Source organism: Piliocolobus tephrosceles, chromosome 6, assembly GCF_002776525.5.
Source record: "Piliocolobus tephrosceles isolate RC106 chromosome 6, ASM277652v3, whole genome shotgun sequence".
NCBI classification, from domain to species: Eukaryota; Metazoa; Chordata; class Mammalia; order Primates; family Cercopithecidae; genus Piliocolobus; species Piliocolobus tephrosceles.
This window is the reverse complement of record NC_045439.1, coordinates 25,257,022-25,283,161: the sequence shown is the minus strand read 5'-3', so window position 1 is coordinate 25,283,161 and position 26,140 is coordinate 25,257,022. Positions and strand designations below refer to the sequence as shown.

The window sequence follows — 26,140 nt, the reverse complement described above, 5'->3', positions numbered from 1 at the left end:
GAGAAGAGAAGAGAAGAGAAGAGAAGAGAAGAGAAGAGAAGAGAAGAAAAGCTATTAACAAGAATTGGTAGGGCTTGATACCTTGGATATTAAAGGTAAGGAAAAGGGAGGATTCTACACACCCAGTTCCAGAAAACAGAGTAAGCATCATAAAACTAGAGTCATGTCTGTCTCATTCACTCCTAAATCTCATGACCCTAATAAATAGCCCGAGACTCAGTAACTGCTTATTGAATAAAGGCCAAATGAACAGCTAAGAAGGCTGGAAGGAGAGTGCTGCCACTTTTGAGGGGATGATGAAAGATGGGCAGAGACAAGAGCAATTTTTTAATACATATTTAATACATGTTGAATCTAAGTTAAGCTGTATACAGGAGAAATTAGAAACAACTGGGTGTACAGCACTGAAGAAGAGTCTTTTGTGCATATAAGGAGAGGGAAAGTACCCAGGGAACACATACAGAAGAAAACAGAACCCCATACTGATCATAATAGAAGATTATTTTACCTGCTGTATAACAGGGGCTTGTACTCCACCAGGCTGCATCTGTGGTATCACCTGTTGTTGTAGAACCACTGACTGCTGAGGCTGAAAGATATACTGGGCACCATTGGCTGCTCTGACCACCTGAAGAAGCTGGCCTAAAGCAAAAAACATGCATTCCAAGTTATCATTTTAGCAGTGACCATCTCAAAAGAAATGAATTCATATTTAATTTCATACCACCAAAGGCACAAGAAATTATCAAGAAAACTAACAATTTTATTAAAGACTATCATTCATACACAGTATGCATAATCCTCCCCTTCTCGCCATGTTCAAATACATTCCTTAAAATGTTTTATTTTTTATATTTACATCCTCATTCAGCTATTTCCAACAAGGTTTTAACCAGATTATGAGACTTGACTAAAGCTTACATTATCTTTGCTAACCTTAGGAGTCAAGAAAGAGCAGTAAGATCAGACACTTTGGGAGCTGTTCATTTTTAAAGCTTTAAAGGAACAAAAGCTTAACAGTTCATTTAATATCTTGAACCAAACAAAATACCACAGAACTTTGCTTCAAAATTGGTAAAAGTAATAAAAGTTCGCTAACCAGTTATCATCGTCATACAATTCACACAGAATCAAATTCCCCCAATATGTTCCTTTAGATAACCCAGAATCCTGAATTGATTAAAAAGCAAATTACATCTTTTAAATATGTAGCAAGATAACCCCTAATTTCACAAATTTACAATAACAAAAATAACATACATACACAGAATACAAAATAAATAATAACTATAAAATCAAGATTACAGGGGACACTTAAAATCCATGTAAATAAATTTTTCAAGTACTAATATGCCAAAACACATGAGCTAGATATTGGTCTTTTGTCAATGAAGAGATACTATGTATAATAATAGCATACAATAAATTTCCTCTTAATATGCTCTAGGAATTACTTTGATATCACAAGTTCAAATAAGTTTAATACTCACTTGGCATGGTAAATGTGTTTAATAAAAAACTAAGTATTTTTATATAATCATACTTCAATAAAAGGGTTATCATGCACAGATCAAAGGTTCAAGTACAATTTTCATCTTCTTTACTGTATCCTCAACGATTACAGTTGTATGTATTACAGCCCTCAAAGTTATTTTAATAACCTAAACCAAATGGTAAAAGAAATATTAGTATTTTCCGTCTTTCAAAGAAGACAAAACCTAAGGGCTAGATAGTACAATTTTCTGAATTACATTTTAAAATGGTTCCATCATTCCTAATTACCTGAATTTGTTAGTATCTGCTGAACAGGAGTCACACCTGCAGGAAGTGCTAAGGTAGCAGCCGTAGCAGCAGCACTCTGAAAAAGACAAAGAAAATATATCAAAACCACATACATATATAATACTATCTGTTTATCTCTAGCATATTTTAATAGTATATGAAACTTTTTGTTTAGAATATATCAAAATTTTAAAAATCTAGTAAGGCTAAATCCCATTTTATAAAATGGTACAAGAAAGACCAACCTAGCCTAAACAACCTACTAAATTATTTTAAGCTGTTAAATACAACAATATAATTGGTTTTCTTCCCCTAGAGAAGGTGCTCTAAGTAAATCTCACAGGTACTGTAGCTTTTTTTTTCCTTCTTGCCCCATCAATCTTCTTTAAGGTACCAAGCCTTCCTATACTTAATCTAACCTATACACTTGTAGACAACACCCACATTAACAACGCTGTACAATATATGAAATAGCTATTTCATTACTGCTTCCTTTTCCACTGTTTCCTTATCCCCATTTCCTTGAGGTAGAAGTATAATTGCCTACTTTTTAGAATTCTTAACTTTTAAAATTTCTACTAAAATCAACAGATATCTATAAAGAACACTGTATCAGAAGACTTCACAGGGAGTATAGCTGAAAATTCTTCTAAGATGTCATATTTGCAAAGAAAAAAAGGGACATATTGGCATTATATTCTAGGTGAAACATGTATTAAGAACCGATTAATACAAAAATTCTGTAATTCTTAAGAAAAGCCACACCAGGCACAGTGGCTCACACTTGTAATCCCAGGACTTTAGGATGCCCAGGCAGGCAGATCACTTGAGCTCAGAGTTTGAGACCAGCCGGGGTAATATGGTGAAACCCTTCTCTACAGAAAATACAAAAATTAGCTGAGCATGGTAGTGCACACCTGTAGTCCCAGCTACTTGGGAGGCTGAGGTGGGAGGATGGCTTGAACTTGGAAGGTGAGGTTGCAGTAAGCTGAGATTGCGCCATTGCACTCCAGCCTGGGCGACAGTCACAAACTTTAATTTCAACATTTTGAAATGAAGTTAGTATGTGACACTTAAGTTATAAAGATATACACGGGATTATATGATGAATTTCTTTAAATCCAAGACAAATTCTTGACTTCCTGGAGAGTTCTGGAGAGTTTTCTCCTCCTGTCCTCCCACGAAGAATTATGCCATTCTCTTGTTTTTTATTCTGTACTTTAAGTATTTTCCTGTATCCCACTAGAGCTACACATTTTGGTAGTTTTTTCCCCTCTCTTTTCAATCTTTTTTGGATACCAACCATCCATACATTCAATCTAATCTACACATTTTTAGAACTACCCGTATCTAGAAAAGCTTAAAAAAATAAATATAACTCTCTTTTCAATCTTTTTTGGGTACCAACCATCCATACATTCAATCTAATCTACACATTTTTAGAACTACCCATATCTAGAAAAGCTTAAAAAAATAAATATAACTGCTTTGGAAATGCTAGTGTCAGAGAAGTCAACAAACTTGGAAAATTATTAAACTGAGTTAATAATTCAACTACTGTCTAGTCTGGGGTCTAGGTATATAGCTTTCCAAGAAAATAAACTTGTTGCCACTTGACAAACGTAAGTAATTTCTACAGCTTGGGCCTGAAATGCCCACTGTGTCTCCAGAATTTAACTATAGCTCACCAGGTTGATCCGTGTTTAAGTTGAATACTCAATTATCCAATTAAGATAAATCTTGTCTATATAAGCAAATTAAAGGTTATCTAAGTTTAAGGAAAATATTAACCACCACATACTATTACGAAATATTTAAAAACAAAAAAACAACACAAATATTATTTAGAAATATCAAGGGCCTATAATTCATATTCTGAAAGATAACAATTCTTCCTCTACCAGCAAACCGACATAATAGTTTCTCTATAGAATACATGACCCAGTAACTACCTGCAGACCCCCCACAAATTCAAGCTGCATAACAGATATTTGCCAAGTCATGTACCATACTTTGTCCACCTTATACTTAATAACTATTAAAATTTCTTCTTGTATTCCACAGAACAGCCCAAACACAAATAATGCATTAGACCAATAATTTCATAAAAATGAACTGAAAACCATGGTTTAACAGAAGTTCCCTGAAATAGCCTTCCACTATTATTATCTCACATTTTTATGATTAGTTCATTTCTAAAGCAAACAGAGCCATTAAAAAGAACAAATTATTTTTGCTGAATATTTTTGAATCAGAAGTAATAATGCAAACCCACAAAAACCTAAAACACTTTCATTGGTACAAAGCCTATACTGATTATGTTCAGAAATACATGAAGGAAACACTGACTAAAAACAAGAGTAAAATGTAAAATATACAGAAATGTTAAATCAATTTTCCTGAATAACTGACCTATAATTTGTTTAAATACATATGCTCTTTAGAATAAAGGAGACTTAATCAGTAGTAGAGATGGACCACTAATTTTTATCCCAGAGATAATTTATTAATTCAAAATTCTCTCCCACAACATTTAAAATTCTTTTATATGTTAACGAAGATTCTGCCAAAATTTGTTTTAAAATAATGCGAGTTATTCCCTAGGATATAGTCTTAATAACATCAACTGCAATATGCAACAGATAGTGAGACTTTTTTTTTTTTTTTTTGAGACGGAGTCTGGCTCTGTCACCCAGGCTGGAGTGCAGTGGCTGGATCTCAGCTCAATGCAAGCTCTGCCTCCCGGGTTTATGCTATTCTTCTGCCTCAGCCACCAGAGTAGCTGGGACTACAGGCGCCCGCCACCTCGCCCCGCTAGTTTTTTGTATTTTTTAGTAGAGACGGGGTTTCACCGTGTCAGCCAGGATGGTCTCGATCTCCTGACCTCGTGATCCGCCCGTCTCGGCCTCCCAAAGTGCTGGGACTACAGGCTTGAGCCACTTTTTTTTTTTTAAGGGTGGAGGTTAAAAAAAATTGGGGCCTGAGACTTAAAACGGAGTTTTTCCCAATAAACAATCTTGTGAGAAGTAACAGGCATGAAATTTATTCTCATGTAAACGAAATGATTCTAGTAACTAACTACAAGTACAAATAGTTGATATTTGTACTTGATATTCGTGAATTTAAAAACTTTAAATATGTGTATTTAAATTTGTGTAAATTTGTGAATTTAAAAACTGCAATTTCTACTATCATGTAGAAACTTTCAATTCTGCCACAGTATGAATATGTGAGGCTGGTAATGTGTAGGAGGAAGTCATTTGCCTAGTGGGTAAGCCCTTCTCATCTGGCTTATAAACCACAAATGAGCTTTGTGATTCACTATCACTCACAAAGTAGAACTGATCTTTTCATATACTGCTTTTTTAAAAAAAACTTGAGGCTGGGTGTGATGGCTCACACCTGTAATCCTAACACTTTGGGAGGCCGAGGCAGGCGGATCACTTGAGATCAGGAGTTGGAGACCAGCCTGGCCAACATGGTGAAACCCCTTCTCTACTAAAAGTACAAAAAAATTAGCCGGGTTGGTGGCATACACCTGTACTCTCAGCCACTCAGGAGGCTGAGGTAGGAGGATCACTTGAACCTAAGAGGCAGAGGTTGCAGTTAGCCAAGATCGCGCCACTGCACTCCAGCCTGGGTGACAGAGCGAGACTCCATCTCAAAAAAAAAAAAAAAAACTTGAATGGAAAAAAAAAAAAATCTCATTCCTAGTACTAACTACTTATGTAGGCTAAAAGATCTTTTTATAAATATTGATTTTTTCTCCTTTAAATAAAATTTTGGCTGAAGAATGAAACCTAAGAACTGAGTCAACACTCAATGAAATTAACGGTCTGTATATCTTAAACAGAATAAAGAAAAACCATTTATAAGGAAGTACTGAACCACTCTGACTGTATTTTAATGTTTTATCCAATAAAAAAAAAAAGAAAACAACTTCAAGCATATAGGTAAAGATTTTCTAAGGATCTGAAGAGGTTCTTTCAAGTTCACAGTTAAACTATACTACATTTGTTGAGAAATATCATATGTCTGAAATGTAATTTGAAAATGAGTGAGGACTTGTAAAGTTTAGTGGATAGTCCTCAGAAATATAAAACTTCTAATGTAACTCAACTGGTTAAAATGTATTCTATGGTAATTTACACACTATAATGACTTATTAGACTACACTATGGTTAAGTTAAAGCAATATTTTTAAATGCTTGATTTTAAAAATAGTTATACTGAACTATCCAAACAGTTCATCTTCATTTTTTAAAAGTTCACAATTCTTAGCCTTCCCACCTTCTTGCAATTACTAGGTCTCCTGAAACAGAACCATACTTGGCATTATAAGTTTGGTAGGTACCCTAAAACTTTTTCGGAAATAGTAGGGAATGGAGTAACTCTCACAAAGCACCATTATTTTGGTATTCTTAAACAATTCCCTAATTTTATGAACCTTAATGTCTAGGAACCAAGCTAAACTTCAGATCCAATATTCAGGAAACTAAAATAGCTGTTCTGTCTGAGTCTTCAATAAACTTCAAGTTGTTAATATATGACATATATAGGCATAATCACAATTTGAGTTAGAATTAAGTACAGCCAATCAAGCTGCTACATTCTGAGTCTTACCATGTTTGATGCATTCATATGCTGTATCAACTTAGAATCTGGAACAATAACTTGTGGTGCTGTGGCTACAAAAAAAACAAGTACACATGTAAACAAGGAACCATGAGGCTATTTTCTGATCACAAGAACACTTTACATACAATGATGAAAACTTTTTTCATGTTTTCCATGTTTTCTGCACTCAAATACCTTCAATCATTTGATTTCAGGTCAGGACATTTATATGGCAAATAACAGCTGTGATATACCCACCCTATACTAGAAAACACAAATATTTAAGCCCAGGCGTGTTGGCTCACACTTGTAATCACAGCACTTTAGGAGGCCAAAGCGGGCAGATCACTTGAGGTCAGGAGTTTGAGACCAGACTGGCCAACATCATGGTGAAACCCCATCTCTACTAAAAATACAAAAAAATTAGCTGAGTGTCAGGCTGAGGCATGAAAATCACTTGAACTCGGGAACTGGAGGTTGCAGTGAGCCGAGATCATGCCACTGCACTCCAGCATGGGTGACAAGGCTCCATCTCAAAAAAAAAAAAAAAAAAATTTAAGTGACAATTCCTAAGGATGCAAGGGAATTTAGGAACATGAAGTAGTGAGTTACTTAACACCTAAACATACACACATACACAGTTCTATGCATTCTTAAGTAAACTGGATATTTTCAAACATAATTTTGTCTTAACTCAAGGTTAACTGTTTTACTGATACAATGATACCACTGTTGCAATGAGTTACTAATCCAATAAAAGTAAGCTCAAAAAGTTGTGACTAGTTTTTGAAATCTACATAGTCCTTTTCTTCCAATATGACAGTTGACAGACTCATGCTACTTTCATCAGCTGTTTAAAAAATACAAATCAGCCGGATGCGGGGATGCATGACTGTAGTTCCAGCAACTCAGAAGGCTGAGGTGGGAGGATCGCTTGAGCCCAGGAGTTCTGGGCTATAGTGCGCTATGCTGATTGGGTGTCCAACTAAGTTCAACATCAATATGGTGGCCTCCTGAAAGCAGGGGACCACTAGGTTGCCTGAAGTGTGGTGAACCGGCCCAAGTTGGAAAAAATACAAATCAGAAATAATGGCAATGTTATTTAAGCATAAAAGGAATTAAATGTTTGATTCCGCAAATTTCAGAGAACAGACGGATAACTCCATCATCCCAATATTCTCTGAGTGAAGAAAATCATGTTTTAATTTATGATGACCTAAAATCCTAATGCCAGCTCTGAAGGCAACAGGAAGAACAGTCATCAAAAAATAATAAAAGGATAAAATTATTTGATACAAAGTATACACTAAAATTAGGTATGAAAATTACCACTAGATATCAACAGTAAAATAACCCAAATAGACTCTTCTACTGTGTACCATTACCAATTTTAAGACACATATATATACTGTCAAATGAGGCAAATAACTAACTAAATGATCACATTAAAATGAACTTTTCATCTACTTCTAGTGTCCTCTCCCATAAAAGTAGATGCACTGAATTAGAATGCTCAGAAAGTTTTATAACTGAATAGATGTGTGCCATGAGAGAAAATAGAGATCAAGTTTCTTAGCCTTTTCTGGGCTCAGATCTTCCTCAGCTGTGAAACTGAGCCAAGGGCTATTTTACAAAGCCCTTATAAGGTGCTAGTGAAACAGTATCTATAAAATGACTTGCAGAGTACAAAGCACTATGGACACAGTCTACGAATATTTGCTTTTTCTTAGCTTTAATCCAAGAAATATAAATTAAGATATGTTATATATCCACACTTAACTTATAATAAATCTAATTCAGTCCATTTAGGCTTACATAAATTACTACGGAACTGAATTTTCAGATTGCCAAAGTATACAAAAAACTCTAGAATTTAAGATATATTTTAAAAACTAATCTGAAACATGTCTCTGAAAGAACATGTTTCATAGAGAAAGCAAATAACTATTTTACCATATAAAATAATAAAGCCCTTAGTAAATAAACCTTTTAGGTTTAACTTATTTTAGGAAATCCATCACTACATAGCCTTTTCAAAACTAAATAGTAATACAACTTAGGCTTTCAATTAGTAAATTACTTGTCTACCATTACTCTACATATACAACCTACATTTTATACAAATTTATATAATTTACATACACCCACACCCCGCAGCCAAGAGAAAGGGGAAAAAAAGCCCAAAATCAACAGAGGAGTTTTTGTTTGTTTATTTTTAGGTTCTCCATGCGCCCCTTAAAAGACAAGATCCAAGAAATGTAGAATATTTCTCTTCTTTCATAATGACAAACTTAATTTCCAAGTCATAAGTAGGAAAACAAACCCAGTCTCACCTTGCTGTGATGCAGGAATAAGGACCTGCTGGGTCTGCGCTTGCTGAGGTACCGTCTGCTGAGGCTGAGCTTGCTGATGATGGTGATGGTGGTGATGCTGCTGCTGCTGGGGTTGATGCTGCTGTTGAACTTGCAGTAGAAGCTGCTGCTCTTCTGAATGAAATCCATCTACTGCCCTGGACTGCATTAGTTTGTTTTCCCATAACTAAGGCAAAGAACATTAAAGATTTCTAAGTGAAAAATAACTCTGGACAGAAGAACACAACAGTTTTATTCATCTCTTTATAAAGTTATTCCATTTTAAAAACTGATACAGACACAGAAATACAACAAATCTATAATTCTAACCCAAGTGTAAACAATAACAAAAACAAAATTTTAAAGTATCAAACCTCATTTTTGCCACATCGGAGTACTGGAGATTTTGTTTCTTTTTCTATCTTCAGTAAACTTTCTATAGTAATTCCTTAATCAGCAGCTATTATTTAGCAATAAGTTTCATATAAGCTACTTCTTTAGTAATCAAAGATTATCCTTTATAATATCAAAATCATTACTAAACTATTTTTATATGGAACTTTTTCATTATAAAAATACAAAATATAAAATTTTCTGCTTCAACATAAAAAACATAAATTCTCAAATAACATACAAAATATAAATTCATTTAGAACAGTGAGAAACATAGAGATAATCCCCCGAAGAAGAAAAGCCTAACTTTCCATCTGTCCAATCCTACAGAAAGAAAAAGAACCGGCGATGCCTGAAGGTCTTAGTAGTTATCCCAACACTTCTTGAAATGTCCTTCCTTCTTCCATTATGCCAATTGGCAATCCTTTTCTGTTCAGCCATTTCTATTTTCTCATTTCACCTTAGGTTCTATGATGGGAAAAATCAGAATGGACAAAAAGAAAGAAAAGAAAACATGTGGCCGGGCGCGGTGGCTCAAGCCTGTAATCCCAGCACTTTGGGAGGCCGAGACGGGTGGATCACGAGGTCAGGAGATCAAGACCATCCTGGCTAACACGGTGAAACCCCGTCTCTACTAAAAAAAAAAAATACAAAAACTAGCCGGGCGAGGTGGCGGGCGCCTGTAGTCCCAGCTACTCGGGAGGCTGAGGCAGGAGAATGGCGTAAACCCGGGAGGCGGAGCTTGCAGTTAGCTGAGATCCGGCCACTCAAAAAAAAAAAAAAAAAAAAAAGAAAAGAAAACATGTGCAACGATTTCATTCTTCTACCTAACACATTTCCTCTCTACCAGGTTTAGTGTTCATTCTGGAGCCTTAACCTTATAAGAAACTAGCCAAAAAGTCACAAACTATTCCCTGAAAACGCAGATAAAACTTCATTCAGTCATTCTGCACACAAGGCTCTATACATACTTTGTCTTCTCTTCGAAGATTTGCTCTTGGGATACTGCCTAATTGACCTTAAGCTTCTATCAGATCCTTTGCCTAATTGGCCTTAAGCTTCTATCAGATCCTTCAAGAACGTCCCTTTGCCATACTCACAGAGAGTTTTTTATTTTATTATTATTTTTTTTTAATTTAAGAAATAGAGACAAGATCTCACTATGCTGCCCGAGCTGGTCTCGAACTCCTGGGCTCAAGCAATCTGCCCAGCTTGGCCTCCCAAAGAGCTGAGATTACAGGCATGAGCCAACATGCCTGGTCATACTCCGTAGAGATTTTTTATAATCTCCTAACCCTTCCAATCATTCCAGACATTCTAGATTTGTTGTCTTGATGCTAGTAACAATTCCACTAAATCTCTAATGGCTTACTGAAAAAGCAAATATTAAGGTCAATTTCCTAGGGAATCCTACTGGCAGGCACAGTATTTAGATTTACCTGAAGTCTATTCTTAGAGAGATGGTAACAAGATCTATCTCACTGGTTGTTGAGGATTAAATGGCATATCTATGTAAAACAATTATCAGTGTTACATAAAATTGGTGATCAAAATATATTATTATTGGTGGCAATGGTGGTGGCATTAACTGTTTAATAAAGCCTTATACCATAAGTCAAGAACCCAGTTAGTCCTGGTTTGGCCACTTATGTAACCTAATCATTTATCTTTCTTAGGCTTCTTTTTTTTGAGACAGAGTCTCACTCTATCCCTGGGGCTGGAGTGCGGTGGCCGGATCTCAGCTCACTGCAAGCTCCGCCTCCCAGGTTTACGCCATTCTCCTGCCTCAGCCTCCCAAGTAGCTGGGACTACAGGCGCCCGCCACCTCGCCCGGCTAGTTTTTTGTATTTTTTTAGTAGAGATGGGGTTTCACCATGTTAGCCAGGATGGTCTCAATCTCCTGACCTCGTGATCCGCCTGTCTCGGCCTCCCAAAGTGCTGAGATTACAGGCTTGTCTTAGGCATCTTCTTTACCCAAAAGGGGAACCAATCAGATTAGATTACTTCTAAACTCACTTCCAGTGAATAAATTTAAGTCTCTGCTAATCTCAGGCGAAAGACAGTTAGCTTCTTCCCGTAGTAACAAGCACTACTTTTTGAGAGCCCATGTTGTGTCTGATTCATCTCTGTAAAGTGGGCATCTAGCATAGCGCACCATCAAAATAGATACTCACATGCTAAATAAAACACATTATGACTAATGTATTATATATAGTAAGGCTTCCAAACAGTCTGTTATCACCCAAACCTTCTACATCTTCTCCTCTCTTCCAAAACAAAACAAAGCCTGTTTCTTGTGAGCCAAAAATCAGGGTGAAAAAAAGTCTTATTAATGCTTTGTTTAAAAAGTGTTTTAAATTGTAATTTTCTAAATTTTATGCTTCACTTTTATCACCTCCAATTGGTTTACCCACAGCAATCTAGACCCACGACTTCAACGAAGCTCCCATGATAATGGCAAATGTTAATGAATACACATTGTGTGGCTAAGTACTGGGCACCATGACTCACCTAGACTCCCGTGTAAATGACCTAGGAGTCACAATCCACCCAACAGCCCACCATTACCGTCTATTCTGATTCACTGTTCCAATGTAACTCTATGACACGGCCTTGGTCCTTTCTGCCCAGCAGTACTGCAAACAGTAGTAACGTAGTGACTGAGCGCTTGAGTTTCCTGCATCAGGTCATACAGTCCACAAATAATTATGTCCTATATGCCAAACATTGTTACAGGCATTGAGAAGACACTGTGAACAAACCTGAGAAAAATGCTTGACCTTACAGAGCAGACATTCCAGTGTACGCTTGCCCTTCCAATCTATCCTCTATAAATCAGTGATCCTCAAAATGTGGTTCTAGACCCAACATCAGCATCACCTGGATACTTGTTAAAAATACTGAATCAGCAGCTCTGGGGGTAAAACCAGAAATCTAATTTAACAAACTGTTCATTCAGGTTATTCTGATGGATGCTAAAGTGAGAACTATTTTAAAATCTAAACCGATGTTTTTCAAACTGAGGACTGCAACCCACTAGTGATTCAGTCAATTTAGAATTTTCTTTGTAGCCCTCTCTCCTCTCCGTTTCCTCTTTCTCTCCCCTTCCCTCCCCTTCTCCGCCCCTCTCTCCCTTTCTCCTTCCCCCTCCCTCTCTCCCCTAAGAATGTTTTTTGTAAACAAAATAGAATTGAAAGAAAAAAATCAGACTGTACTGCACTGAGAAAAAACTTTTGCAGATTTGTCATACACTCACATACTTGTGCATATATTTATTCAAAATGTTAAATACTATTACTTAAGGAGAGTCCTAGTCAAGAAGTTTGAGACACACTGTTCTACACTGTTATCAAGGTGAATTTTTTTAAATTTATAAATATGATATCCTCTGTTTAAAAACTGGAACCACAGAGCAAAGTAATTTATTTACCTACCTACCTACCTACCTACTTACCTACCTGATACGGTTTGGCTGTGTTCCCACCAAAATCTCAACTTGAATTGTACCTCCCAGAATTCCCATGTGCTTTGGGAGGGATGGGTAACTGAACCATGGGGGCTGGTCTTTCCCATGCTATTCTCAGGAGACCTGATGGGTTTATCAGGTGTTTTCGCTCTTCCTTGTTCCTCATTTTCTTTTGCTGCCAACACATAAGAAGAGCCTTTTACCTACTGCCATGATTTTGAGGCCTCCCCAGCCATGTGGAAGTGTAAGTCCAATTACACCTTTCTTTGTTCCCAGTTTTGGGTATGTCTTTATTAGCAGCATGAAAACAAACTAATATAGTAAACTGGTACTAGTAGAGTGGGGCATTGCTGAAAAGATACCTGAAAATATGGAAGCGACTTTGAAACTGTTTAACAGGCAGAGGTTGGAATGGTTTGGGCAGCTCAGAAGAAGACAGGAAAATGTGGGAAAGTCTAAAACTTCCTAGAGACTTGCTGAAAGGCTTTGATGGAAATGCTGATAGTGATATGAACATGGTCCAGGCTGAGGTGATCTCAGATGGAGATGAGGAATTTGTTAGCAAATGGAGCAAAGGTGACCCTTGTTCTGTTTTAGCAAAGAGAGTGGTAGCATTTCGTCCGTGCCCTAGAGATTTGTGGAACTTTGACCTTGAGATGATTTAGGTTATGTGACAGAATAAATTTCCAAGCAGAAAAGCATTCAAAAGGTGACTTGGGCGCTGTTAAAAGCATTCCATTTTAAAACGGAAACACAGCATAGAAGTTCAGAAAATTTGCAGCCTGACAATGCAGTGGAAAAGAAAAAGCCATTTTTTGAGGAGAAATTCAAGCTGGCTAGAGAAATTTGCATAACTAGCAAGGAGCCTACTGTTCATCTCCAAGACCATGGGGAAAATGTCTTTAGGCCACATCAGAGATCTTCACTGCAGCCCCTCCCATGACCAGCCCAGAGACCCAGAAGGAAAAAGTGGTTTCACTGGCCAGGCCCAGGGTTCCCATGCTGTGTGCAGCCTAGGGACTTGGTGCCCTGTATCCCAGCCACTCCAGCTGAAAGGGGCCAACATAAAGCTCAGGCTGTGGCTTCAGAGCGTGGAAGCCCCAAACCTTGGCAGCATCCCTGTGGTGTTGAGCCTGCGGGTGCACAGAAGTCAAGAATTGAGGTTTGGGAACTTTCACCTAGATTTCAGAAGATGTATGGAAACGCCTGGATGGCCAAGCAAAAGTCTGCTGCTGCAGAGGCAGAGCCCTCATGGAGAAACTCTGCTAGGGCAGTGCAGAAGAGAAATGCAGGTCGGAGGCCCTACACAGAGTCCCCACTAGGGCACTGCCTAGTGGAGCTGTAAGAAGAGGGCCACAGTCCTCTAGATCCCAGAATGGCAGACCCACCAACAGCTTGCACCGTGATCCTGGAAAAGTCGCACTCAATGTCAGCCCGTGAAAGCAACTGGAAGCAAGACTACCCTGCAAAGCCACAAGGGTGGAGCTGCCCAAAACCATGGGAACCCACCTCTTGCATCAGCATGACCTGGATGTGAGACCTGGAATCAAGGGAGATCATTTTGGAGTTTTAACATAAGACTGCCCCGCTGGATTTCCGGACTTGCATGGTCCCTACAGGTCCCTTTGTTTTGGCCAATTTCTTTCTCCCATTTGAAACAGCTTTATTTATCCAATAACTGTACCCCCATTGTATCTAGGAAGTAACTAGCTTGCTTTTGATTTTACAGGCTCATAGGCAGAAGGGACTTGCCTTGTCTCAGATGAGACTCCAAACTGTGGACATTTGTGTTAATGCTGAAATGAGTTAAGACTTTGAGGGACTGCTGGGAAGGTATGATTGGTTCTGAAATATGAGGACATGAGATTTGGAGGGCCAGGGACAGAATATGGTTTGGCTATGTCCCCACGAAAATCTCAACTTGAATTTTATCTCCCAGAATTCCCACATGTTGTGGGAGGGACCCAGCGGGGAGGTAACTGAATCATAGGGCCCGGTCTTTCCCATACTATTCTTGTGATAGTGAGTAAGTCTCACGAGATGTGATGGGTTTATCAGGGGTTTCCGCTTTTGCTTCTTCCTCATTTTCTCTTGTCACTGCCAAGTACGAAGAGCCTTTCACTTCCCACTATGATTCTGAGGCCTACCCAGCCATGTGGAACTGTAAGTTCAATTAAACCTTTTTTTGTTCCCAGTTTCTGGTATGTCTTTATCAGCAGTGTGTATATGTCCTTATTAGCAGTGTGAAAACTAACTAATACACCATCTAACAACCTGGAATACTTATTTGCAAAAGATTCCTAGGTCTCATTTTACTACCCCTATCAAGCCAGACTCTGGAAAATCCAAAAATCTGCATTTTAACTAGTACCCCAGATAATCCTCACTCTAAAAGACCAAGCTCCTTAGTATAGCATGTTACCATACACCAATTGCTACTACAACTTGAACTCTATTTTCTCACAGTACCAAATTACTTGGAGGTCCCTGAATATATCATATGTAACCTTAATGGACTATTCCTTATGATCAGCAGTTTTCTCCCACAATTCCCTATACAAGACAAATGCCAAAGATTCAACAGCCTCAAAGAAAAGCCATCACTCACTGTCTCCATGCCTAAGAGATACTTCTATTTTGTACTTACCACACAAAGTCTACCACTTCTATCAAAGTATGAATATCTTCTAGGCAGCAACTGTCTTATTCAGGATCTAACTTCAAAGAGGGAAAACAAAACTATTGTCTTCTAGAATACTGTTCCTATATAAGGATGCTACTGACATTTTGGGCAGGATAATTCTTTATCATACAGAATGGTCCCACAAGAAATATGCAGGAATTGCAACATTCCTAGCTGCTGTCTAGTAAACGCCAAAAATCCTCATGAAATGTTGAACATGGCCCCACACATTTCCAACAGCTTTGGGAGAGGCGGGTAATCTACTGAAAATCATTATTTACCAGGTACTATAATACCGGTTCTAGGTAATGTAAGACATGCAAAAAGAGTATCATACAAGTACTTTGTATTAAGCTTATAGTGCCAATTACCATAAAGTTCAAATTAATTTAATGTTTATAGTTTCTCTACAATTCCATTTTCACACAATCTTTATTTATCAAAATATTAGATATCAACTGTTTAAAATAAACAATGAGGCTGGGCGTGGAGGCTCATGCCTGTAAACCCAGCACTTTGGGAGGGTGAAGTGAAAGATCACGAGGCCAGGAGTTGAAGACCAGCCTGACCAACATAATGAAAATAAAATAAATAAATTAACAATGAAACACTATTTTGGCAATAGTAATCATACTAGCATATTTCTTTCTTTCTTTTTTTTTTTTTGATGTGGAGTGTCATTTTGTTGTCCAGGCTGGAGAGCAAAGGCGCGATCTCGGCTCACTGCAACCTCTGCCTCCTGGGTTCAAGCCAATTCTCCTGCCTCAGCCTCCCCAGTGGCTGGGATTACAAGCACGTGCCACCACGCCTGGTTAATTTTTGTATTTTTAGTAGAGACGGGGTTTCACCATGTTGGCCAGGCTAGTCTCAAACTCCTGACCCCAAGTGATTTGCCCACCTCAGCCTCCCAAAGTGCTGGAATTACAGGCATGAGCCACCGCACGCAGCCACTAATACAGTATTGAAAACAATCAGGAATACTAATCTTTGCAAAGTATCTGAAATTAGATGGAGAAAATTCATCTGTACCCAAAATGATTCAGGTGTACATTTGTATATCGTGTTAACCAGACTAGTAACTAAAACTTACTAAATTCTGTGCACTTTATTAACACATGTACAGACTAGTTTTTCCACAAAAATCCTATAAGATATTATTATTATCTCCTTTTTACAGAAAAAGAATCTGATGAGAAAGAAGTTAGGTAGCTTATCCAAGATCACTCTAACTAATGGCAGACAGAATAGGGATATAAACCAGGTGGTCTGACTCCAATGTCCCAGGCAGGGCTAGAGAGTGAATGTCTCTTTGTATTCTGCACCCCAGGACCCTCACTTGCCTCCCTTTAATCCCAGTACTAGTTCAAATTCCTAGTCTCTAAACTGGACTGCTGCTATCAGAGCAGGTCACCAACCCTCAAAACCATCTCAGGTGCCACCCACCAACAACCCAAGATCTAGTCAAAACTCTCTTACCTTCCTTCCTACTGCTAAGTACCGTATATGTCACATGGATGCAAAAGGACTAGGTTCGTGGCTCTATCATTTATTAGCTAAATGACTTTGTCAAAGCACATTCCAAGTCTACTTGGAATATAAAATCATGAGATTTTATGGATGAGGGGACTTACTGCTCCCCAAGTTAATCCCCTTACCGCTTCCCTACTGTTAATCCCCAAGACCATGGAGAAAATGTCTCCAGGCCATATCAGAGACCTGCATTGCAGCCCCTCACATCACAAGCCCAGAGGTTAGGTGGCTAAACCTGGCAACATGGTGAGCTAGAAATTCTGAAGGATTCTTCTACTTTCACAAAACATCCAGCTCCTGGATAAAATATATTACATTTCTGGGTTCCCAAGAAACAATGCTGGAGAAACAGACCTTTCCCTAAGAGTAAATGAAATGAAATAGTAGATTATTCAACTTATGGTCCAAATATTTATATATAATTAGAGTATATCAAGTACTTTTTATGTATACAGCTAGAGTATATTTAGAATAGTGGTTCTCAGCCAGAGGTGATTTTGCCCCCCCAGCGACATCTGGCAATGTCTAGAGACATTTTTGGTTACAACTGAAGGGTGCTACTGGCATCTAGTGGGCAGAGGCCAGTTGTGCTGCTAACATCCTACAATTAATAGGACAGCCCCTGCAAAGAAGAATTAACTGGTGCAAAATGTCAATAATGCCAATGTTGAGAAATCTGAACCAGAGGCAGATAAACTGAATTTCAGATATACTTCCAATTGAGGCAACTCTTCTCATTTTATTTGTTTTATTTTATTTTATTTTTTTTTATTTTTTTTTTTTGAGACGGAGTCTCACTCTGTCGCCCAGGCTGGAGTGCAGTGGCCGGATCTCAGCTCACTGCAAGCTCTGCCTCCCAGGTTTACGCCATTCTCCTGCCTCAGCCTCTCGAGTAGCTGGGACTACAGGTGCCTGCCGCCTCGCCCAGCTAGTTTTTTGTATTTTTTAGTAGAGACGGGGTTTCACGTGTTAGCCAGGATGGTCTCGATCTCCTGACCTCATGATCCGCCCATCTCGGCCTCCCAAAGTGCTGGGATTACAGGCTTGAGCCACCTCGCCCGGCTATTTGTTTTATTAAAAAGAGAAAAAATGTTTTATATTTCCCACAGTACTTGATGTCTGGAAATAGGCAGGTTGGAAAATCTAGAAACCCAGCTGATTTTATCATTCACTTTGAAGAGAATTTCTACAGTGTCATTCCCACCCATAGACACTCATCAATCCAAAACACATTTATATTCAAATATAGATTTATTAAAAACCAGGGCTGTATTTTATTGTGTTTTTTCTACCTCTCATAGTTTACACATTAAAGTAGGCCCGCAGTGGTTCAAGAGATAACCTCAACGACTGGGTTGAAATATTCTTATCATCTCCCTTTCTGCATTACCTCATTAACTCTCAAATTACATGCATTCTCATCATTCATCTTTGTCCTCAATCTAATTCACCACTGCCTCCTTTATAGCCTTATACAAGCTTTTGATAAGTTTGTAAAATGGCCCCAAAAAGTGGGGAGAGGGGCTAGAGCTAATAATGCCAGTGTTTCTAAACCATAAAATATGAAATTAAACTTCGTTTTATTAAGCAAGAATGTCTAAACCTGAGCAGTCCAATATGGCAGCAACAAGCCATATGTAGTCATTTAGGTTTAGATTAATAAAAATTCAGTTGCTCAGTTCCACCAACCACATTTTCAGCACTTAATAAGCACATGTGGATAGTGGCTACCCTACTGAAGAGCACAGATATAGAACACTTTCATCACTGCAGAAAGTTCTATTGGACAATGCTGGCTGTCCAGCTGTTAAATCTAGGGCATATTCTAGAAATTCTAATGAGATCCTGAAGAAATTCAGTGCAGAGAATTAAAATAAACTCATTTTAGTCTAACAGTTTTATTTTTAACTTCAACACAACCCAGATAGAAGAGTATGGCCCATTTAAAAACAACAAGAATATTACACTATTTTGTTCAGTTAGATTCAGGTGCCATATCTGTTATCAAACAGCTCAATCAAATACTTACTGAATGCCAACCACATATGCCCAGACATTGCGGTAGAAGCTGGGGATTCAAAGTTGAGTAGGTCACATTTTTTGTCATTAAAAACTAAGTATTAAACTAAAAATCAGTGTGTCACCTATAAAATATGTACCAAAAAAGTCATATATAATAAAAATGGAGGTGGAAACATTTAGTTTCAAAGATAGCTCATTCTCTTCAAGAGAATGTCTCGATTCTACTGTTAAAGATAGGAAAAATAAATTCTCTGGATTTTCATTGTGAAAAGCAAGAGCAGGTAACAACTCAGACTGACCACTAGAATTTGACCTAGAGAAAATTACCTAACATCTTTAGAACTGATTTTCTACACCTAAAAATGCTGCATTTTCTATACAAGGTCACAAAACTACAAGGACAACCATTATAAAAGTATAACATAAATTGCAAAAAACTCATTCCACGTTACACTAAGGAATCAAAATAAGCTTGTTTTATTATTCACATCCCTCAGTTACTTCATGCTACTTGAACAACTTATACTGTTCTTCTTCCAACTCATGTCTCAGAATTAGCACTCTTACACTTGTATTTTTAGATACCTACTCTTCACTATTAGTAACCCTTACATTTTTTTCAAGGTAAATACATATTTGCTCATCTGTTTCACACCTATCTATTTTTCTTACCTCACACACGTGTATTCTTGTTTTTGTTTTTTTTCCAAGACAGAGTCTTGCTCTGTCACCCAGGCTGGAGTGTAGTGGCACGATCTCGGCTCACTGCAACCTCCAGCTCCTGGGTTCAAGCCATTCTCCTGCCTCGGCCTCCCCAGTAGCTGGGATTACAGGCACGTACCACCATGCCCAGCTAATTTTTGTATTTTTAGTAGAGATGGGGTTTCACCATGTTGGCCAGGCTGGTCTTAAACTCCTCACACAGGAATATTCTTATTGAAAATTCTAGAGAAGTTTCCTGCAGATATCTATTAATAAATACATCGAGACCTACTTCATCACCAAAATCAAGGTGAGATTTGCTTTACGTAAAATAAACTGGTTGCCAAGCTGCAGCCTCCACACCTATGTTGGATAAATGAGACCACAACAAATGTTCCTTAACATTTATTAACTGTGTTTATTTATTTGTACATAGACTTAAAGGAGCTTAATACTCAACTTCTAAACCAGCAGTTCTAAAACTCTTTTCATCTCAGGATGCTTTATCACTTTAAAAATTACTGAGACCCTCAAAGAGCTTTTCTGTATGTGAATTACACCCACCTATATTTATAGTAACAGAAATTATAACACATTTTTAATGTTTACTAATTTGTTTAGAAATAATGGATCCATTGTATGTTAACATAAATAACAGTTTTCTGAAAATAGTCATATTTTAGTAAATAAAATTGAGTGAGAATGACAAACGACTTAAAGGAAAATAGCTAGATTCTCATATCTGCCCGTGTTTTCACTTTGTTTTGGTTGAGGCATACAAAGAAAATCTGCCTTCCTACAGTTAAGTAGTTAGGAAAAGAAAAGGTACTTTTAAGTGATGGTTTCTTACAAGTTAGTTACAATGCAGAATATGAAACCATATAACTATGAACTTTTCATACTGTTAAAGTTCATTAATTTATCTTGCATTTTGAATGAATTTTCCAACATTATGCATTGGACATTCAGAAAATACAAGTTCAATGAATTATACAGATCTTTCGAATGTAAACACACTTCATTACAGAATATCAAACAATCAAATTTCTTAGTATCAACACTGAGTCCACATTTTTTTAATATTCAGAAATGAGAAGTATGCATACAGCATTTCTGCTGCTTATTTACAGTTATCGCAAGGAAAAGCATCTGTGCACTGGAGTTGTGAATTTAACTGGTCACTTTTCTCACAGAATACAACTTTTACTTGAAAGAATGAAGGCAAACTATGATTTTCCAGACTTGAGCATTTAGTCAACCTTTTGGACCCCTGGAAAGAAACCCTGGGGACAACCCAGGACTCCGTGAACTATATACCTTGAGAACCACTATTCTAACCAACAGGGCAAAAATATTCCACAATTTCATGAGTCATTACACTGCAAGGAAAACACAACTGCCAATAAAAAAAATCTAAATATTTCTGCTTAAATCCAAGATACAGAAAACCAGCTCTTAATGTAAAATATATTTAAAACATTTGGCCTACATAAAGGGTCTACTTCAAGAACCTAAAATTCTTTTATCAAGCACTTAATCCCTACAACTTAAAACACACTTAGAATACAGGTACATTAAGACCATTAAAAAAAGGCAAAATTAAGGCTGGGCACTGTGTCTCACGCCCATAATCCTAGCACTTTGGGAGGCCGAGGCAGGAGGATCACTTGCAGCCAGGAGTTCGAAAGCAGCCTCGACAACATGGTGAAAACCATCCCTACCAAAAATACAAAAATTAGCCAGGCATGCTGGCATGTGCCTGTAGTCCCAGAGGTGGGAGGATGGTCTGAGCCTGGGAGGCGGGGGTGCAGTAAGTCCAGATTGTGCCACTGCACTCCAGCTGGGCGACAGAGCCCGACCCTGTCTCAAAAAAAAGAAAAGAAAAAAGAAAGCAAGAAAACTCTTCCAGGCATGTCAAGTAATTAGACCATAAAATGTAGAATGTTAACTATCCAATAATAAGTGCTAATGCTACTATCAGGCATTGTGCTAAGATGTTATATGGTTATTCCATTTAATCCTCAAAACCAACCTATAAGGTAAATACTACCAATTTCCATCTTACATGTAAAGAAACTGAAATATAAATGTAGCTTGCCTAAGGTCAGAGGAAGAATGCATGGTACAGATGGGATTTAAAACCAGCACACTTCCCTAAACTCTACGTTCACCCTACAGAAAAATTACAGATTCATCTCTGACTAAAGAAAATGATTTGGGGTGAAAAAGTAGGAATATTTTAAAAAAGACAAACTCACAGTTTTTAGTTCCATCAGCACTTGTTCATCCACGCCATCATCCAGAAAGATGTCTCTCACATCATTAATGACATCTTCAATCACAGATCTGTATAATTTAGGCTTTAAAGGAAAAATAAAAGACTTGATAAAGACAGTTTTTCACAGGTTACAATGTATAATTCAAAACAAATATTCAAAACAAATATAATAGTCATGTTGCCAACTAACTACATATGAATTTAAAAGATACGAACACCATCATTTGCCATAAACTGGATTTGATGACTGCATACTTTAATAAAAATTTTAAGATTAATGCAATTCATAAACAGATGGTCCCTATGTCTACAAGGTCCATACAATTTTCAATTATAATTTCCTATGTTATAGTCAAAATACCTAATGTAATGTTCAATAACAGCTTCAGGGATTGCTTATGTCTGGCTTCTACTATTCCATGCTTGGTTTGAACTCTGTTGTATGTTTTACTACCTCACCACTAAATCTTAGACTTTGGAGAACCTTACGTCCGGGAGTCATCTGCCTGTAATAATCTGCAACCTAATGAACATTTAGGTTTAAAAATCACCTAACTTCTGTTGTGTGACCCAGTCTGTACTTTCAAGCTATACCATTAAACTACTCATACACCCACAATGACAGGTCTCAAGGTCCCAAAGAAACAAGGTACACTGATTTCCTTCCCAGAATTTCTCCTCTACTACTGCCCAAATAATACTATGAAACATTATAATGAACATAAACTCTCTAAATGTTTATTATTATTATTACAATTAGCACTGTTGGTATTACTTGAAGGAGGAGCGGGAAGTAAAGGAGCTGGCTTCTAGAAGGTTGAATGGTAAAATGGGCAAAATGAGAACAGATGTGAAAGAACTTTCAAAAAATAATTTTTTTTTTTTTTTTTGAGACGCAGTCTCGCTCTGTTGCCCAGGCTGGAGTGCAGTGGCCAGATCTCAGCTCACTGCAAGCTCTGCCTCCCGGGTTTACGCCACTCTCCTGCCTCAGCCTCTCGAGTAGCTGGGACTACAGGCGCCCACCACCTTGCCCGGCTAGTTTTTTGTATTTTTTAGTAGAGACGGGGTTTCACTGTGTTAGCCAGGATGGTCTCGATCTCCTGACCTCGTGATCCGCCCGTCTCGGCCTCCCAAAGTGCTGGGATTACAGGCTTGAGCCACCGCGCCTGGCCCAAAAAATAAAATTTTTAAAAAAAACTACAAGGTGGGAGATAGAACAATTAGCCCAATCCACATCCTATTTTTAACCTGTAAGACAAAAAGAAGTCATGTCAGATGACAAAACTAGAGCTGCCTTGACAAAACTAGAGTTGCCAGGTTATAAATCCTACCCATTATCAGAGAGTTATGGTTAACAAGCTTTTTAGATGTTTTCTCATTACTTGTGTTTCATACCTTCCTTAAGGTTAAATGGCCACCAAAAAAAAACCAAGTGTTTGTTCTCATGAGCAAACTTCAAACAGAAATATGTGTTTCACTACCATCTCTATCAGCAACACTGTGACACAGGGAAACTGCTAAGAAAATGTGTCCTTGCCCTGTGAAAACTACAAATAATGACGCCGGTTGCAATGACCTGTAATCCCAGCATTTTGGGAGGATTGCTTGAGCTCAGGAGTTCAAGACCAGTCTGGGTGACATAGTGAAACTCAGTCTATACAAAAAATTAGCCAGGAATAGTGGCACGTGCTGGTAGTCCCAGCTACTTGGGAGGCTGAGGTGGGAGGATGGCTTGAGCCCAGGAGGGAGAAGATGCAGTGAGCCAAGACTGCAGCACTGCCCTCCAGCCTGGGTGACACAGGCCCAGACCCTGTCTCAGAAAACAAAATACAAATGAGTTTGTCAGTACAATTTACCTCAACCATTAAAAACTATTTAATCCTTCTCATTACAAGAAAACCAATTCAAATATCTGGGTTCTTGCTTTACTGTTTCACTCACTAAACTGCTTTATTTTGCCAAATCCTCCTCTTGAAGTTTGTTCATCTGTAAAATGCACATTTCTGTAGTCCCTACTTTAACATTCTAATTCTATATATAAGGAAAGTATATCTGACTCTGGACATCATCTTGCCTAAAGTGACTTAACTGAATTACAAAAGTATCTCTGTAAAGTGTGTGTGTGTTTTAACCAATAATGACTCCTCAAGGCATTAGGAGGGCCATATATTTTAAATTGGGAGTATCAATCTCAAATTGACAATATGTATGCTTTTCAGTAAACTAGATGGTGTTTTGGTGTTTCTGAAGTCAGTTACCTCTAAAAACCTTTTGCTTGGAGATCCAGACATGTATAGGTATAAATCTGCTTTCTTCTAGTACTCTCTACTTAATGAATCATTCTTTAAGATTTTATTTTTGTGTCTTAATGAACTCACAACTTGACCACTTAACAGCTTCATAAGCTCTATAGTTGAAAGAAGGGAAATGTGTACTCTTCACAAAATACATGCCTAATGAGTAATTTAGCAGAATTGTTCACAATTTGAAAAGCCCTCAAGATAATTTTTTTGAAAAGTATGTGGGCACATAGGTAGTATTTGAAACAAGCAATTTCTAAATTATTACTTAAAATTCTACACTATATTTGAGGCAAAGTTTCTATCTTTCACGAAATACAATTTAGGTTTGTCCTGATTTTTAAAAAACAGGTTATTTCAAACTTAAGAACTGGTAAATAAGAGGGCCACTAGTGGCATTATTAAGTGATTTGTTAGAAGGTTTCCTTCAAAAATGTTAATTCCCTGATGCAATGCTGGAAGATAAATTGGAATAATTTTTACACCGATACCCATGTTAATATCCAAGGCAATAAAGTTCTACTTAGAATTTTTTTTAATCCAGTTTGCAGCATGTCTCTTCCCTCTAATTACTCATGATTCTCCTACACTAAAATGGTCCTATACTGAAGCTTTAGGTACTTATCTATTTCTCTGAAAAGCCTCGTGTCTTTTATATTTACTATAGGAAAACATAATGAAATATTGGGAGCTATATTTCTAACATATTTCCTGAATACTTGAACAAAACACTACCAAAACCGAGTCCTCTGCAGCTAACACTTTCAATGTAGAAAACATTTTTTTAAATTCCCGAAAATAATGCACACAAGAAAAATGGCTAGACCATCTGACCTAAAACTCTTTGTTTTAAATTATAAATTTTGAAAACTGTAAACAAAATAAAAAGGGACAGCGATTCGGATATATTTCCCCTAGCAAACCAAGAAGGCAAATCCTGGCTGCTGCTAGGAACAAAACCAAAACTTGGGGCTCTGAAAGCAGCCCCCGACGGGTGAGAAATTACAGCGTGAAAAAAGGACCTAGAAATAAATTGAGCTCTGCACGCGCCTGGCTCTCGCCTCGGGAGCACGCACCTCCCAGCCCCGCTCTCAGCAGCTCTCACTATTTAAAGCCGGATCTGGTGTTTAAATGGAGAGGCGGTGACGTAGGACTGAAAAGCACCTTCCCATCCTGGCAGAGTCTATATTAGAGAGCGGCAATGGCTCTATATAAACAGGGCAGCCAAAGGGAGGAGGACCACAAGGCTCAGGGACTGAAAAGCAGGGTAAGCGGCCGCAGCCATGATGGATCGACCCGAGTCGCCAACGGTACGGTGTCGGACGGCCGCGGGCTGGTCTGCGGCATTTGGGACAGGGCAAAAACGTGTTTTATTGTCATCATAAAAATAAGAGCTGGGTGGACTAGTGATCACATTGCGTTGGTGACTGAAAAGGTTATTTATGTGACTGCTTTTTGCAAACCTACGTGATCGCAAGTAACCAAAAAGGGACCAACGGGAAGAAGTAGGTAAATTTCAAGGCGAAAGCGGGGACACTTGGACCACTGCAGGCTTTTTTTGTTTGTTTTGGTGCTTCTGCTAGTCGAAGATACGATGGGGGTCTTCCCCTTCGCCATTTTACCCATTCGGAAGGAACTGAGATAAGTGCTTTTCAACCAACCTTCGTCCTTTTTTTAAACATAAAATGGCCCCAGTGAAGGTTCCCAAAGCACAACAGCCAGAAAAAACCTAACTAACCCCCAAAGTAATCATTATTCTTCCACTGCATTAAAGTGGATCACGGTGGGTCTCGGGGGTTCGCCCGACTCCCCAGACACGGTTTTTGTTCTGCAGCCGCTCGGGAAGCCCTCGTCAAGCCAGCACGGACGGGACCCTCGGGGGGAAGAGGCGGCTCCCCTCCCGCCCGCCCTCCCGGCGGCCGGGTTCTGGGGCCGGGGCTGCACGCCCGCCCGGGCCCAACCGCCTCCGCGGCCCGGCCCGGCCCGCGGCGGCCCCAGGCCCCGCCGGCGCCCCCG

General features: G+C 38.3%; 1 protein-coding gene and 1 non-coding gene across 3 annotated transcripts in view; both read right to left on the bottom strand.

Annotated features, from left to right (window-relative positions):
* The window catches only part of GTF2A1 (general transcription factor IIA subunit 1), a 46,901-nt gene that overhangs the window by 19,686 nt on the left and 1,075 nt on the right, over positions 1-26,140 (bottom strand). For both annotated transcript variants that reach the window (XM_023185208.2, XM_026455577.2), the window contains exons 2-6: positions 21,805-21,906; positions 8,733-8,937; positions 6,406-6,470; positions 1,783-1,858; positions 509-642 (exon numbers count right to left, since the gene is read on the bottom strand). In XM_023185208.2, the coding sequence (XP_023040976.1) occupies positions 509-642; positions 1,783-1,858; positions 6,406-6,470; positions 8,733-8,937; positions 21,805-21,819 (495 nt within the window). In that variant the 5' untranslated portion in view covers positions 21,820-21,906. The remainder of the gene's footprint in view (positions 1-508; positions 643-1,782; positions 1,859-6,405; positions 6,471-8,732; positions 8,938-21,804; positions 21,907-26,140) is intronic.
* LOC111521754 lies at positions 7,520-7,663 on the bottom strand. The gene has a single exon (XR_002725050.1). It is a non-coding gene; the product is annotated as a small nucleolar RNA SNORA79 (small nucleolar RNA).